The 12,892-nt window shown below is 40.6% G+C and overlaps 1 protein-coding gene across 1 annotated transcript in view; it reads left to right on the forward strand.

Annotated features, from left to right (window-relative positions):
• Positions 1-7,292: 7,292 nt before the first annotated feature.
• The window catches only part of TACR1 (tachykinin receptor 1), a 181,264-nt gene continuing 175,664 nt past the window's right edge, over positions 7,293-12,892 (forward strand). Inside the window, exon 1 of the mRNA XM_021087317.2 lies at positions 7,293-8,312. Within this exon, the coding sequence (XP_020942976.2) occupies positions 7,924-8,312 (389 nt within the window). The 5' untranslated portion in view covers positions 7,293-7,923. The remainder of the gene's footprint in view (positions 8,313-12,892) is intronic.

A 12,892-nucleotide genomic window follows, 5' to 3' on the forward strand; every position in this document is an offset into this window, starting at 1 on the left:
GTACTCACCTCTGAAAATGGGGGCAGATCTCTGCTCTGGGTTAGTATACCAGGGGGTCTCCCAGAGACTCAAAAGTCCTGAAAAAAATAGAAAGGATGAGGTAGGTCTCCCTGCCCCTGAGGCAGGAATGGGCAGGAAGACGGGAAGGCAGGGAGGCTCCCTGGAGGTGTCACAGCAGAACTGTGACAGCCTGTATGTGGGTGAGGGAATGGCTAATGCCAACCCTAATCCCACAGCTTCTTTCATCACCTGGGAAATCACTAAATGCCTCCTGTTTAGAACACTTCAGTCTGAGCCCGAGTAACCCAATAAAGAAAACAGCAATCTATTCAAAGATGCCTAGCAGCCAGAAAAGATGAAGCTGGACGATCAGAAAATAGGCTCAGGTAAGACAGCTGCTGAAAGAGTTACATGAACATCTGAATAAAACATTACAATAACAGTAAGTATCCTTAAGGAAATTTAAGAAATAAAGCAAAAAACATTTTGGCTAAAATATTCAGCAAGTGCATTAAATACCCAAAGGAATGGCTTAGAAAATCAAGTGCAAGAAATATATTGGAACACAAAGCATAAATATAAAAAAGATGAGAGGGGTATAGCTCTGTATTAGAGCATTTGACTGCAGATCAAGAGGTCCCTGGTTCAAACCTGGGTGCCCCCTGCCATCAATTTTTGGAGTTCCCATCGTGGTGCAGAGAAAACAAATCCGATTGGGAACCATGAGGTTGTGGGTTCGATCCCTGGCCTCGCTCAGTGGGTTAAAGATTTGGTGCTGCCATGAACTGTGGTGTAGGTTGCAGATGCAGCTCAGATCTGGCATTGCTGTGGCTGTGGTGTAGACCTCTAGCCTGGGAACCTCCATATACCACGAGTGCATCCCTAAAAAGCAAAAAAAAAAAAAAAGCAAAAAAAAAAAAAAAAAAGAAAGAAAGAAAGGAAAAAGAAAACCACAAAGAAATTTTAAAGAAACTTACAGAATTGCTTTCAAACTTTTTTTTTTTTTTTTTCACCAAGGTCCATGCCAGGCTGTAACGGAAATGAAAATTTCACAAAACCTTATGTACCCTTACTCAATGTGTGCATTCTGACATTTTCTATACTGTTATTTCATTTTTTAAAATACTAGTCACCACCAAGGGGTGAGGCATAGTTTCTAAAACATTACAGAATGGATACAAGAGGCATAGTATGCCAAAAATAAGAGTCCCAAAAGAATAAAAAAAGGACTGATGAAGAGAGGTAATAACTTCAAAAAATACTAGAAGACAATTTTCTTGAGATGAAGACAGCAATCATCTAGTTTCAAGTTGGATTTTAAATAACAGACTCATTTATTTCTAAAACTTGATTGAAGAGAAGACAGACCCAAAGTACTTGATCAAAACACAGATCACTGAGCCCCAACCCAGACCTACTAAAGCAAAATTTTCAGAGGAAAACGATAATATGTTTATTTAACAAGAAATTCAAGAGATTCTTATTATCTGAAAAATTTGGAAAACACTTAGACTTATTTTAAGTTCCCTAAATTTAATGTACATACAAATCACCTACAGTCTTATTAAAATGCAGATCCTGGTTTAGCAGTTCTGCTTTGGCTCAAGAACTTAACATTCTCAAGTAGTTTCTGGGTGATGCCAGTGCTGCTGTTTAAGGAACCGCGAATAATTTTTTTGGCCATAGTTAATGATAAGATGCTTCACAGTTCATTTTTTTGATGCATAACACTGATATCAAAACCTTATCAAGCTAGAAAAGGAAAAGAGGAAAAAAATCCGGACATCAATCTCACTTAGGCAAATCGATGCAAAAATGTTAAATAAAACATGAGCAGGATGAATCCAGCAATATATCAAAGGGATGACACAGCAGGCCAAGCAGAATTCATGCCAGGAATGTTAGGGTAGGTCAGTGTTTGGGTCATTGTTGGGAAGTCTAGCCATTTAATCCATTATGTCAAAAATTATTGAAAAAAATACATATTCATATCAACAAATCCTAAAAAAGGCATTAAAAAAAAGAAATTACAAGACAGTCCAATGGCAACTTCAAAGCAAAATGAAGTAGAAGGAAGTGATTTAAACAAAAAAAGACTGTTTAGGGAGTTCCCTGGTGGCCTAGTGGGTTAAGGATCCAGTACTGTCATTGCTGTGGCTCAAGTTGCTGCTGTGGCATGGGTTTGATCCCTGGCCCAGAAAATCTGCATTCTTCAGGCAAGAACAAAAAACAAAAACAAAAACAAAAAACCTGTTTAGCAAATTTAACAATGAACATTATCCTAAATGGTAAAAAACCAAAGCCATCCCAATTAACTTCAAGAACCATATGGGAATATCTGCTATCACTCTTTTGAATTCAACTTTATCTTAGAAGATAAAGGAAATTCAATGGGACAAGAAAATGCTAATGGTGTGATTGAAAACTAAAGAAACAAGTGAAAAACACTAGAATGAATAAGAAATTTAATAAAATGGCTAGGGTATATATACACACAGAGAGGGATACGTACAAACAAATATATATGCACAGAAGTCAATAGGTTTTCTTTGATAAAGTGTAAAAAGGGAAAATATTTCACTACAAAAGAAACAAAACACATGAAAATACATTTAGTCAAGAGACTGGCTCTCTTTTAACCAAAATTCTAAAATACTTTTGAAAGGCATGAAACAACACTTCAAGAAATGAAAAGACATACCATGTTCTTGGATGAAAAAAAGTAGCAAAAAATGTCAATTTCATCAAAATCAAACAAATTTCAGGTAGTTCCAATTAGAGTATTAATATAGTTATAGTTTGTTTTCTTTGGAACTCTTAAAATTGAATTAAAAATTTTTATTGTAAATGTGATGTCCCAAATTAGATAAGAAAAGCAAGAAATGAGCACTCATCTGAATTTGCCTTACCAGTATTTCTGTATTAGTCAAAGTAAGTTACTATATCGTGGTAGCAGCAAATTAATACAAAACACTAGTGCTTTAACACAAGAATTAACTTCTTGCTCATGCTATATGTCTTAAATGATTTGGCAGGGGCTTGTGCTATACACTCAGTAATTTGAGGTGATCAAGACCAGTCTTCTTATAGCTGCATTAGCTGGGACTTGGCAGGAGACAATACTTAGAGAACTCTCTCCCTCTCTCTCTCGCTCTCTTTCTCTCTCTCTCTCTCTCTCTCTCTCTCTCACACACACACACACATACACATTTCTATGCTTAAACCTGGAAGTGACACATATCATTTCCACTAACAATCTACTAGTCACAAGGCTCTGCCTAATTGCAAGGGAGCTAGGAGAGCAGGAGGAGATCATATGAATTATATGTAAATGTTGCTATAGGACTAGGTAAATAGATCAGTGGGAAGGACTGCAGAAAATAAACATTGAATTATATATATTTGAAAATTTATTTTATGACAAAGAGAATGATTTAATTCACTAAGAAAGTGGATAGAGCTGTTCAAACGAGCAAACTTTATGAAAAAGTTGTTTGACATAATATAGAGTAACAAACTATAGATGAATAAAAGAACTAAACATTAAAAAAAAGAAAAAATTAAAGACATGCCAAAAAAAATCTAGGAGACCCGATGAAAAAAGTCAGGATTTGGGGAAGCTCTTCTAAACCAAAATTTAAAACCCCAAAAGCAAATACAGATTAAATGAAATTGTTTAAGTTTACACATAAATTCAAGAGATAAATAATAACATTAGAAAACATATTTGAAATATTCATGACAGGCAAAGTGTTTATACCTATAATATACAAAGAGCACGTAGGAAAAAAATGACCAGAGAGCAATCCAAACATAGAAAGGGACAAGGAATGTGAATGGACAACTTATAGAAGGGAAAATCCACAGAGTCAAAAAATCTTGAAAGAAGTTTAAATTCTCTCGTAGTCAGGAAAATAAACACTATATATTAAGAACATTATCATATTTTACATATTTTTAGACTGCAAAAACTAAAAAGACCCTTAATATTTATTACTATAGGTGATGTGGGAAAAGGGCAATTTAATCACTAGGGAAATGTTAGTGTTTAACACCCTTTTAGATACAATCTGGCAACATAAAATAGAAATAGAAACATACAACACACACACATATATATATGCATATGAATATAAATATAATCCATTAACTTTAGCTGTTCCACTTGGAATCTCCACCGTGGAGAGGAATGTAAAAAAGTCTTTAGTAGCAAAAACTGGAAACAGTAAATTTTCATATAAATAGGGAAAAGAATGTATAAATTATGATGCATCCATATAATAATACTTAGCCATTGAAAAGCAGTTAAATCTACTTGTTGACTCTGAAGCATCCAAACAATGTTTTGAGTGAGAAAAACAAAATTCAGATAATAGCAAAAATATTATATTTGTATATATATGGCTATTGTGTATGTTTGTATTTCTGTCTATATAGTATTAAAGGGCCTGGACAAATAAGGAAGAATTTATACTAGGTTGTCAACAGAATTTACTTTGAGCCTGGTGAGTCTGTGCTGCGTGTCAAGGAGGAAGTTCAGTAGAAAAGGGAGCCAAGGGAAAAAAGGATAAGGAAAAAAAAACATATCAACTCTTGGAGAAAAAAAAGCATATATAGGATCTTATTGATACATTTTTGCAAAGTTATTTCCTATGTGGGGAGGAGGCAATGCCAGAGAAGGTCCCTACTTAGAGGATGTGTGTGTGTGTGTGTGTGTGTTAGAATGTGTATGTGTGAATTGACACTTTTTGCTACTGTAAAGCTGAGGCATTTCGTAATGTCAAACTATCACAAAAATGATTTTTTTGTGGGAAAAATTAACGTTAGCAAGTCATGCATACCTAGGACACGGCGACCTGCCATGAGAAACCAGGAACTGGAAGGAGCTACCCATGCCAACCTCACCCACACTTCATGGCAGGAAATGCAGACCCTTGAAGCCCAGAGTAAGAAACGCAGGTGTTCTTCTAAGTGAGCTGGGTCTTGTGGAACTTTAAGCAGAGTGACATGACTTGACATATGAAACATATATGGAATATTAACCTGCCTTTCAGCCTCTTCCAATCCTTAATTTTCTTCAGACTTCACAGACTGTTTTCCACCCTCTTCCTTAATTCTCTTTGTTGCCTAGATTAGATGCCTCCCTTTCTCCCATCAGGCCTAATACCTTTGCTCATCATAATACTGTCTGCTTTGTGTAAATGTTTGCCGGGCTCTACCCACAGCACAGTAGTACCTGGTTTAAGGTATCAACTTACTCCGCTAATAGAGGATAAATAGATAAACCCTTATTTTTAGATTTATTTTAAATTTATAAATATACTTAACTTTTATTACATAATTAGGATTATCTTTCTCCCCACCCCACCCCTAAGCATTTAGTGCGTTTCCTTTAGAAAAAGTCAGCCTGCCTCCACTGGACAGGGAGAGAGAGGGTAAAGACAGCTTTAAGACAGCTAGCTCAGGGACTTCGCATTGTGGCAGAGCGAAAACCGAATCTGACTGGTAACCAGGAGGTTAAGGGTTCCATCCCTGGCCTCACTCAGTGGGTTAAGGATCCCACGTTGGCAAGAACTGTGGTATAGGTTGAAGACGCGGCTTGGATCCGCTGTGGCTGTGGCCCCCTATCATAGGTGGCCCTAAAAAAAAAAAAAAAAAAAAAAAAAAAAAAAGACAGCTAGCTCCGGAGGAGAAATTAAAGGTGACACCCACGTGAACACTCACACTCTGCCAGCTCTGCGAGGTGGTGGAAGCAGCAATGAGACATCCACAGTGGAAGAGAAGGTGTTCCCTTCCACAAGAAAGCTCGAAATAAAGGGGCACTCTTCTCTTCAAGATTTATCGCTGGAGTTTCCTCTCAGGGTTTAAGGGTGCCTGGAGGACCGGCAGCCCAAGATGCGGTTCATGTAACCCTGAAATTCCAGGATTCGACAAAACCAGAGGGAACTCGCAGGTTCCCCAAAAGCGTTTGATTTTAGCTCGGCATAAACCCATACAAATACGTTTCTGAGAAGCGTTTCCAGTGAGATACTTTGCCCGCTTGCTGCAGAGGCGCGCGACCTGGCGGGACTAGGACGTAAAACGCTGCTCCCCGGAGAGAGTGGGCTTGAGCGCACCCTCGCTTCTGCGCCCCCTGATGCGCAGCCCAGCTCCGCCCCACAGTTCCGAGTCCCCGCGGTGAAAGGCAGGGGATCTGGCCCCCAGAAAGACCCAGAAGATTCGAGCGCCCGTGGACCCTCATCTTCCAAGTAGTTTGGCTGGAAGGCGCTCCAGGGCTCAGTTCATTTCGGTTTCTGCGAAACGGTTAGCACGTCCTGGAGAGCCTTGTCTGCCTCTCCCCGGTGCCCTGCGCCCGCTGGATCATTTTGAAATGACTCTGAACTCGGAGAAGAGGCCTCGAAGCCCGCCAGGGGCTGGCATGGAGTGAGGAGGGAAGGCAGGCCGACCTGCCTGCCCTCTGATACTTAAGTAAACCTGGCAGCGGGTTGGGGAGAGGCGAACTAGCCCCCTATGTCAACCCAGGACAGGCTCTGTCCGGCAGGCCTGGGAGATGCGTGGCGGAGGCTGCTGGTCGCCGGGAGGCGAACGGAAGGCTGCAGTGGGTGCTGGCAGAGAGCCCAGAGATGCCAGTCTGGGAGACACACTGTTCCGTAGAGAGCTCAGCCCAGTTCCCACTGCCTGCACAGCGGCCTCATCTGGAGAGTTCAGCAGGAGCTTTTCAAAGGAGCGAAGAGCCAAGCCACCAAGGTGGCTGGGGAAGGTGTCCCCAAAGCTTAGAACATATCCCTGCTTCCCAGGGTGCAACTGGTCTGCTAGGGAAAGGAACTAGGTATTTTGGGAGTGTTTCAGGCTGGAGCGAGGCGCTGAGCTGGCACGTCGCTCCCACAATTGCCCAGTTTTGACCGCCAAAGGCAGGAGTCTCTGCAGAACTATGGCAGAATTCCTTCCATCTCTTGAAGTTGAGTGTCCATCACTACAGCTCTTCGCAAATCCTTCCTTTCCCCTAGGTTCATCTGTGATTCCAGCTGCGGACCCCATCTGGAGCAGTTACTCCGAAGCGACCTAGCTAGCGCCCCCTCGAGGAGTGTGTGGGGAGCCCTGGTTGCTGACTCCCATAGCAGGTAGCGGCAAACGGCTTGGGATCTGCGAAGGTGCAGTGAGACCTATGTCAACAGATGGTGCAGCTGCCGCTCTGCGCAAGGGGACCGGCGAGTACGCAACCCAGGTACTGCCCCTTCCCAGTGACGTTTCTGCAGCGGGTTATAAAAACCTCGCGCGGAGCCTGCCAAGGTTCTGCTAACTCCCTAGCCGAGCAGGACGCGAGCCAACAGGCGCCTGCAAAGCTGCAGACCGTGGCGGTGGCGGCGGCGGCGGCGGCAGCGAGAGCAAAGGGAAAAAAATTTCCATCTGGACGCGGAGCCCCAGAATGCCAGCCATAGACTGCGAACTTTTACAGGTCGTGCTGTAACTAATACCCGCCACCACTTCCACCTTCGCCCCCAAGTCCTCACGCAGCACAGGGCTTTGCCTTTCCCGATGCAGGCAGGAGGAATAGCAGTTGCAAGCAGCAAGCAGGTGCAGAAGGCTGGGGAGTTTCCTGCTTCCTGGAACCGTGACCCGTTGAATTTCTTTCTTCTCCAGCCCAACGCAGGAGAGACGACGTCTCAGGATTTGAGAACTTAAGTGTTTCCTGAAGCTTGGAAGTGGAGGAATTCAGAGCCACCAAGGGCATACAGCACATCTAACAGCTTTTATCTTAGTGCCAAGACTTCTGCTTGCAAGGAAAGAGCCCTGTCCAGAAAGAGCCAGCAGTCCTCCCGTCTTGCTTAAACAGAACTCTGACCCCAGGCACTGGCTCAAAACCCTCCGGTACAGGGTCTGCGTGCGTGTACAGAGAGGAAGGTTTAACCTCTCAGCAGAAGAATGGATAACGTCCTCCCGGTGGACTCAGACCTCTTCCCAAACATTTCCACCAACACCTCGGAGCCCAACCAGTTTGTGCAGCCAGCCTGGCAAATTGTTCTTTGGGCGGCTGCCTACACAGTCATCGTGGTGACTTCCGTGGTGGGCAACGTGGTGGTGATGTGGATCATTTTGGCCCACAAGAGAATGAGGACAGTTACCAACTATTTCCTGGTGAACTTGGCCTTCGCGGAGGCCTCCATGGCCGCATTCAATACAGTGGTGAACTTCACCTACGCTGTCCACAACGAGTGGTACTACGGCCTGTTCTACTGCAAATTCCACAACTTCTTCCCCATTGCTGCTGTCTTTGCCAGCATTTACTCCATGACGGCCGTGGCCTTCGATAGGTGAGCTTGCCCCTTGTGGAAAACGGAGAAAGTATTCTTAAAGGAGGATGACATTGCTCTGGAGCTTCAGGGTTGGATAGTGCCTGGTTCAAGGTGGAAACGGGCCACCTGTTCCCCTGGATGTGTATTGACAGCCAGCTAGTCAGTTGTTGATGGGAGATTTGTATTTTATCTCATCATTTTCTTTCTATTTCCTCTTCTCCCCCTCTTCACCCATCACCAATGCCCCTTCCTTTATGTATAGATCTCCCTTTTTTCTTTAACTCTCTTTTTTTATCCCTTCTTCACTCATCTCCCTGACATTTTTTCTTTCAACTTCTTCTTTGCTTCTTTCCATGCATTCTTTCTCTCCTTTACCCTTAAAGCCTGAAGGGGATACCCAGGGCGTGGCCAAGGGCCTGGGCTTTGTGAATCCTTGCAGGCCTTCTATTCGACTCTGCAGCTTCTTGATGTTTTCCAGTTTTAGGTACACCCAGGCAAAATTTCTCATTTTTCACTTTTTCCTGAAGATTTGGGGACTTTCTGCTCCCACCACAACTCTCCAATCTTCCTTGGATGTGAAGAGCATTTCATTAGACTCATAAAATACTCAGGAATCTAATTCATCTCTCTCTAGGCTGCTAGGAGTTCTCATTCAAGAGTGAGAGGCAGCGGTGCTTTCTTAAGGAACTCTACAGATAGGGATCCAAGAGTTTTTCTAAATTTCTTCTGCCATGCAAGGTCAATGTTTTCACCCTGTCGGTATTCACAGAGAAACATGCTTAGCAAAGGGAATTAAAGGCAATTGAGAGCTCTTTCATTCCTGCAACCAACAGGCTAGGGTTTCAGAAGTTGATTAAAAGTGAAAATGTTGGCATTTGCAAACACTGGGGCTAGCTAGCATTGTGGAATGAATGGGTCCTTAGGTGGCATGATGGCAAGTTGATTATTACAGCACAGCTCTGTTTTATTGACTTTTCTGTGGGTGTCTTAGGTTTCCAAGGTGTATATCTATGTGTGCAGAAGTGTTCGGTGTTTATCTGGGATGTGGAGATATGTTTAAAGCACCTGCCACTGTGCTTTTGAAATCGGTCCCTTTGATGGCCATGCTGAGATAAATGAATATGAAAAGGCCAAAGAAAGAGCTACGAGAAGAACTTACAAAAAAAAATGTTTCCTAAATTACCGAACTGTTTTGCATAAAGGTTATGTATGACTTGCAATTGATTTGAAGTGTCTTGCAGCTTTTGTAGTCAATGAACACTTTTAAAATCAGAGAAAACGATATTTCCTTTGCAGTGATGTCCAAATGCTGATTTTTAAATTCCCTTTATGCAGTTCTCATGTGCTTAATATGTTGTGTGTAAACAAGTTATGGTGAATCAATTTATATTTTAAATGCAGAAGGGAAAACAATTACTCAAAGTGGCAGTGGAATGAATTCTTTTGTAAATGTATCTTTTATGCTACTTGGTTTTTAGATATTTAGTTTGCAAAAATGGGAGACACTTGTAAATCTGTCAGCACTGGCTTGCTCCTTTAACTTCACAGCACCCCCTTAAACTTAGAAAATCCACAGCATGTTGTATAACTGAATATACATACAGTGAAACCTGGTGCCATTTCAGCCTTACAAACACTGGCTTGATGAGCCTAAATTAGAGGGGAAGTTGTATTTTTACTGCATTGGGGATTTGTATGGGTGAGCTCTGGGGAGACGTGACCCTGTGAGCCCAAACATTCAGTGCACCAGCAGACAGCTCTCTTGCTTTGGCTTACACAGAAATGACATGATCCACAGCCTTTCTCTTTCCCTTTGAATTTAGAAGGTTAGGGGCAAGATTTAGAGTCAAAGTCTTCATAATGATTGGGCAGGGTGCCAGAATTCGGCTGTCTTGAGTCTAGAATCTCAGGCTTCACTGTTTCTCTGTAGGCAAACCATAGACAGGACTCTGACCCTTTGTGACAGGTGCTCAGTGAAGTCAGAGAATCTCTGGTGCCAGAATCTCTGGGGGAAGTGACAGCGGGAAGAAATATCACTGTGTGCCTAATGTACAGATTATCAATGGCATACTCAGGGTTAGAGTTTAGGCAGAGTTAGGGATAGGGCCTCAAGACTGAGTCTCTAAATCATCCAAGTGCTCCTTCTGCTTTTTCTTGTTTAGCCTTATGAGCACAGTAAATTAATCCCTTCAGGCCCTCTGATGAATCTAGCTCCAATGCATGTCGGTGTATCCATTCTCTCCCAAGAATGTTTTAGAAAGAGTGCCTTCAGCTCTCTCCGTATGAATGCTCTCTCCTTTCTGCACTGTGGTAATACAGACTTTGAGGCAATGTTAAATTATACTTTTGCATGTTCCTTGAATTTTTAACAGATAATCTTAATTCTTAAAAAATTAAAGCAATGTGGTTTTCCTGATTATAAAATTAAACCTTGTTCATGAAGAATATAGACACAAAAAATCAAATCAATCATTACTTCATCATGCAAAAATAACACCTGTTAATATTTGAACTTCTCTTTTATGACTCTTACACTGCATCATTGAGGTCACAGCCTGTATAATTTTGTAGCTTACCATTTTCCATTGATACTAATGTAAAATATTAATAACAATTTCCCATGTTATTCAAAAGTCTTCAGGGAGTTTCCATTGTAACTAAACAGAAACAAACCCAACTAGTACCTGTGAGGATGTGGGTTCAATCCCCTGGCCCTGCGCAATGGGCTAAGGATCCAGCATTGCTGTGAGCTATGGTGTAGGTTGCCGACTCAGCTTGGATCCTGTGCTGCTGTGGCTGTGTGTGGTGGCAGCTTTAGCTCTAACACAACCCCTAATTTGGAAACTTCCATATGCCACACCTGTAGCCCTAAAAATAAATAAATAAATAATTTTTAAAAATAAATTAATAAATAAAAATAATAATATCCAGTAACATAATCATAGTGGCTTCCTGTTATTCCATTACATGAATGTGCCATTATTACTTTAATCCCTCTGCTGTTGGGAATTTAGGTGATTTCTAAACTTTTTGCCATTATGATTAATGCACTAATAAACATTTCTGTATGGTAATTTTGTTCCGCTTTCTTGATTATTTTCCTTAAGGTAGATTCCCAGAAGTAGAATTACTGGGTCAAATGAAATGAAAATTTAAAAAAGAAAGTATTTCTTCCTAATTTTAAAGGATTATAAATTCTGAGCAGGGCAAGAAACATGTCTATTCTTGCTTGTTTACTTTATCTCCTCAGAGCAAAGCAGAGTGCTTGGTACTTAATAGTCACTACATGTTTATTGATTAAATGAATGAAAAAATAAAACAATATATGTTCCTAGAAGAACATTTAGAAGAAGGCTGTCAGTAGCATGCTCAGTAGGTTAGAGTTCAAGACAGAGTTAGGGATGAGGCTGTGTCTCCAAGTCCTCCATTAAACAAAATGTAAAAATCTACAATTTTTTGTAGATTTTTCAGTATTGACAGCCAGTTAAGAATCTGGAATGCTAGCCTATACTTTTTCTGTGTTATTTATGCCACATACAGTCACTCACACCTTTTAGGATAAATTTGGAATCATAATAACACTTTCAATAGCTGGGTTTTTCGTGTGTTTTGCTTTGTTCCTTACCGTCATATCATGGCCATTTTCCAGGGCATGAAATAGTTTTCAAACTAGGTTTTTTAATGGATAAATTATATTGCATGGTTATAATCATTTATTTAACCATCCCTCTATTTTTAGATGTATAGCATTTCTTTTTTAATGATTACAGGTAATTTTGAAATTGATATCATTGACCTAAATCTTTGAGAGCCTTCCTTGTTCTTTTCTTAGAATAAACTCCTTGAAGTTGAATTACTATGTCAAACTGTCTTGGTATACTTTGCTAAATTTCCTTCTAAAACCAAAATGTAAGCAAAGGGAAAAAAGCCCTTCAGATTGTAGAACTAATCTGAATCTTTCCTGTAATCTTTACATAGAATGGGGAGGGGTAGGGAGGAAGGAATGAGATTCTCTTCAGGAAGAATACTTATTTACTGAAGGCAATGCAATGGTTACCTAGAATTTTTAAAAGTTCCAGAGACAAATAGGCTAAATAATAGCAGATCTATCTCTAATTAAACTCCAACAAATACCAAGGCTTTTGCTTTTTAAAATTCTGTAATTTCTTCCACTTAAAATAAAATTTTAAAATTCATTCCTATTATAAAAGCTAAAAGATGTGTGCGATGTTTCATTAAATTAGAAGGTGAATACAGATATAAAAGCACTTTTAATAATAAACGATTATAATTCTAGGAGTGAAATATTTCAATTAAGCTTTTTTTTTTTTACAAAACTAAGTATGACAATTAGAGTATTATACATTCAGAAATTCTAAATAATAAAAAATGGGAAATTGCAGCAATGGATTTGGAAATATGTTCTAAGGCCAATAAATATGTATAACAGAAACAAAATTAGCAGCTGGAGGATACTGAGAGGTAACACCATCATTTTTCAGGAGCCAGTGATGATGACTGGTTCTCATTTTGTGGAGCAGCATCTAAGAAGGGAGAAGAGGGGGACCTGTCCCTAAGCCCCACAAGAGGGGTTACAG

The sequence above is a fragment of the Sus scrofa genome, chromosome 3, assembly GCF_054392235.1.
Source record: "Sus scrofa isolate SSC_HxYL_T2T_F1_AM1 chromosome 3, Sscrofa_HxYL_maternal_Yorkshire_Landrace_v2.0, whole genome shotgun sequence".
NCBI classification, from domain to species: domain Eukaryota; kingdom Metazoa; phylum Chordata; class Mammalia; order Artiodactyla; family Suidae; genus Sus; species Sus scrofa.